General features: G+C 42.1%; 1 protein-coding gene and 1 pseudogene across 2 annotated transcripts in view; one reads left to right on the forward strand and one right to left on the reverse strand.

The window, feature by feature from the left end:
• Positions 1 to 2,894, reverse strand: part of LOC119590493 — an 81,035-nt pseudogene that overhangs the window by 8,577 nt on the left and 69,564 nt on the right. The gene's annotated exons all lie outside the window — the stretch shown is intronic.
• LOC119590783 (hemocyanin A chain-like) lies at positions 1,307 to 2,575 on the forward strand. The gene is made up of 2 exons (XM_037939494.1): positions 1,307 to 2,132; positions 2,350 to 2,575. The coding sequence occupies exon 1, from the start codon at positions 1,468 to 1,470 to the stop codon at positions 1,999 to 2,001; it is 534 nt and encodes a 177-aa protein (XP_037795422.1). The 5' UTR covers positions 1,307 to 1,467; the 3' UTR covers positions 2,002 to 2,132; positions 2,350 to 2,575.

Here is a 2,894-nt window from a genome sequence, read left to right on the forward strand (position 1 = left end):
GACTATGAAAGAGGGAAAAAGACTCAGTTTCACGTTTATATATTATCTTTTTTTTCGATTTCATATTGACCGATTTAGATATCTAAGTTGAAATGATCTGGTGAATAGAGATAAGAAAAGAAAAATATTAGTCAGTACGTACTTCTTATAAACAAAGATGCTAAAGAATGGTAATCGGATTTTTCGCTTTTGTATCGCTGTCGACTAAAAATATTGGCTCTAGTGATAGCAGGATGATTACTAAGATGGGCGCTGCTTTACTATTGGAAAGACCGAAAAATTTCCCATGCAGTTCGGTATATATAGACGGCATTACATTCAGTGGGCCCCATCATCACCAGGGGGGTTTTAGTGGTTTTTGGGGCTTGTCGCTGCTGCGCCTTTCGGTGGTCATGCAGTGGTTGGACTTTAATCACTTCGTTTGCTAAGAATTTTTCCCGTTATTAACTTTTTATTATTTTTTTTTCCATTTAAAATATTGAGAGAAATTTCCCCCGGACTGTCTTATATTTTGAGGGAAAAAGTAGTCTAAAATTTACGAGCGAGTTTTAAAAAAGGAAAAAAAAAGGAAATGAATTTTTCTGCTAAAACCTTTCACTCTTTTTCAGCGATTCAGTTATAATCCTTAATTCTTAATACCCTATCCTTTCAGATGTTCGAAGCAAAAAAAATGTTCTTTTTTTCCGCACAAGTCTAGGAGACTTCAGGGGGGGGGCGGAGACTTGCTGGCTACTGCCAAATTTCCTTTTTACCCCCCTGGAAACTTTGGTACTAAGTGTGGTGGTGCAAAACCCTGCAAAAACTTTGAAGGACCTTAATGACGGCAAATCTTAGAGCAAACCTGGTTTTCCCTTTTCAAAACGGGTGAATGAGGACTCCTGCTTTTTTCTCCTCTCCACCAAAGGGCTGGGCCCCTTTTTCGGGAAAGCAGCCTACTTTTGCAAAAAAAATGAAAGGGGAGTTTTTTCTATCCTTGTAGTTGCCGTCTCCACTCCCTTTGGCGAACCGTGGGGCTCCCCCCACTCTATGAAAACCCCGCCCTTTCCCCCCAGTGAATTTTTGAAGCGCTTTTCGTGCCAAAAAGAAACAGACCCCCGGGAAATTCGAGTCACCTTTACGGGAACCAAGAGAAACCTGAACAGAGAGTGGCTTATTTGGGTGAAGATATCGGCTTGAATACTCATCACGTTACCTGGCATATGGAATTCCCTTCTGGTGGATGACGCGTACGGCCATCATCTAGATCGCAAGGGAGAGAACTTCTTCTGGGTTCATCATCAACTTACCGTCCGTTTTGATGCTGAACGTCTGTCCATTATCTGAATCCAGTAAAATGAACTCCAGTGGAACAAGCCCATCGTAGACGGCTTTGCTCCCCACACCACTTACAAGTATGGAGGTCAGTTCCCTGCTCGTCCTGACAATGTTAGATTCGAAGATGTGGACGATGTTGCTCGAATTCGAGATATGGTCATCGTCGAGAGCCGAATTCGTGATGCCATTGCCCATGGCTATGTAATTGATAGCCACGGCAAACAGATTGACATCAGTAATGAGAGAGGCATTGACATTCTTGGGGATGTTATCGAATCATCACTGTACAGCCCCAATGTGCAGTACTATGGAGCTTTACATAACACTGCCCATATTGTACTAGGTCGTCAAGGTGATCCTCATGGAAAGTTCGATTTACCCCCTGGTGTGCTGGAACATTTCGAAACTGCCACCCGTGATCCCAGCTTCTTCAGGCTTCACAAGTATATGGATAACATTTTCAAAGAACACAAGGACAGCCTACCTCCATACACCAAGGCCGATTTGGAATTCTCAGGGGTGTCTATCTCGGAGCTATCCGTTGAAGGTGAACTGGAGACCTACTTTGAAGATTTCGAATACAGCCTTATCAACGCAGTTGATGACGCTGAAGGAATCCCGGATGTAGAGATCAGCACATATGTGCCACGTCTAAACCACAAAGATTTCACTTTAAAATTGACATAGAGAATGGAGACTCTGATAAATTGGCTACAGTTTCGTATCTTTGCCTGGCCTCATAAGACAACAACGGAATCGAATTTACATGTGACGAAGGTCGCTGGATGCCATCGAGTTGGATAAGTTCTGGGTATCATGTAAGTATTTTCTTTTTGTTTGTTTGTTTGTATTAAACAATTTGCTTCTTGATTTTTACCATGTTTATTTCATGATCTGATAGATACTAATGATGGTGTGTTTTATAATTATAACGATAATCAACGAATAGAATATTCGTCTGTATAATTAAAGCCTTTAGTATGAGCATATAAAGACGATGCAAAGGGATATTATTCTTATTTCCTTGCTTTGCAGTGAAGAAAGGAAAAAATTCGATTGAGCGCAAGTGCTCGGAATCTTCGGTAACTGTCCCGGATGTCCCAAGCATAGATACACTGTTTGCAAAGATCGAGGCAGGAGGCGCTGGCCTTTCCGAATTCGAGAGTGCAACAGGCCTGCCAAACAGGTTCCTTCTCCCCAAGGGCAACGATAGAGGTCTGGAGTTCGACCTTGTGGTAGCGGTTACTAATGGTGATGCCGACGCAGCAGTTTCCCAATCTTCAACAGAATACCGAAAACAATCACTACGGTTCAAATGGCGTGGACCCCGATAAACGTCCACAGGGTTATCCTCTGGACCGCAGAGTTCCAGATGAGCGTGTGTTTGAAGATCTTCCTAACTTTAAGCACATCCAAGTTAAGGTTTTCAACACGGTGAACACATTCAAAAGTAGTGATGCAAGCTGACGTCTCTTGATATGAATCTGGCAATCAAAGAATTGTTTCCCTGAATTGTTTCCCATAACTAAAGAGCATAAGAATACTTTGTTGTCTAGATAAAATCCAGCATTATATGAATA

Source organism: Penaeus monodon, chromosome 27 (assembly GCF_015228065.2).
Source record: "Penaeus monodon isolate SGIC_2016 chromosome 27, NSTDA_Pmon_1, whole genome shotgun sequence".
NCBI lineage: Eukaryota > Metazoa > Arthropoda > Malacostraca > Decapoda > Penaeidae > Penaeus > Penaeus monodon.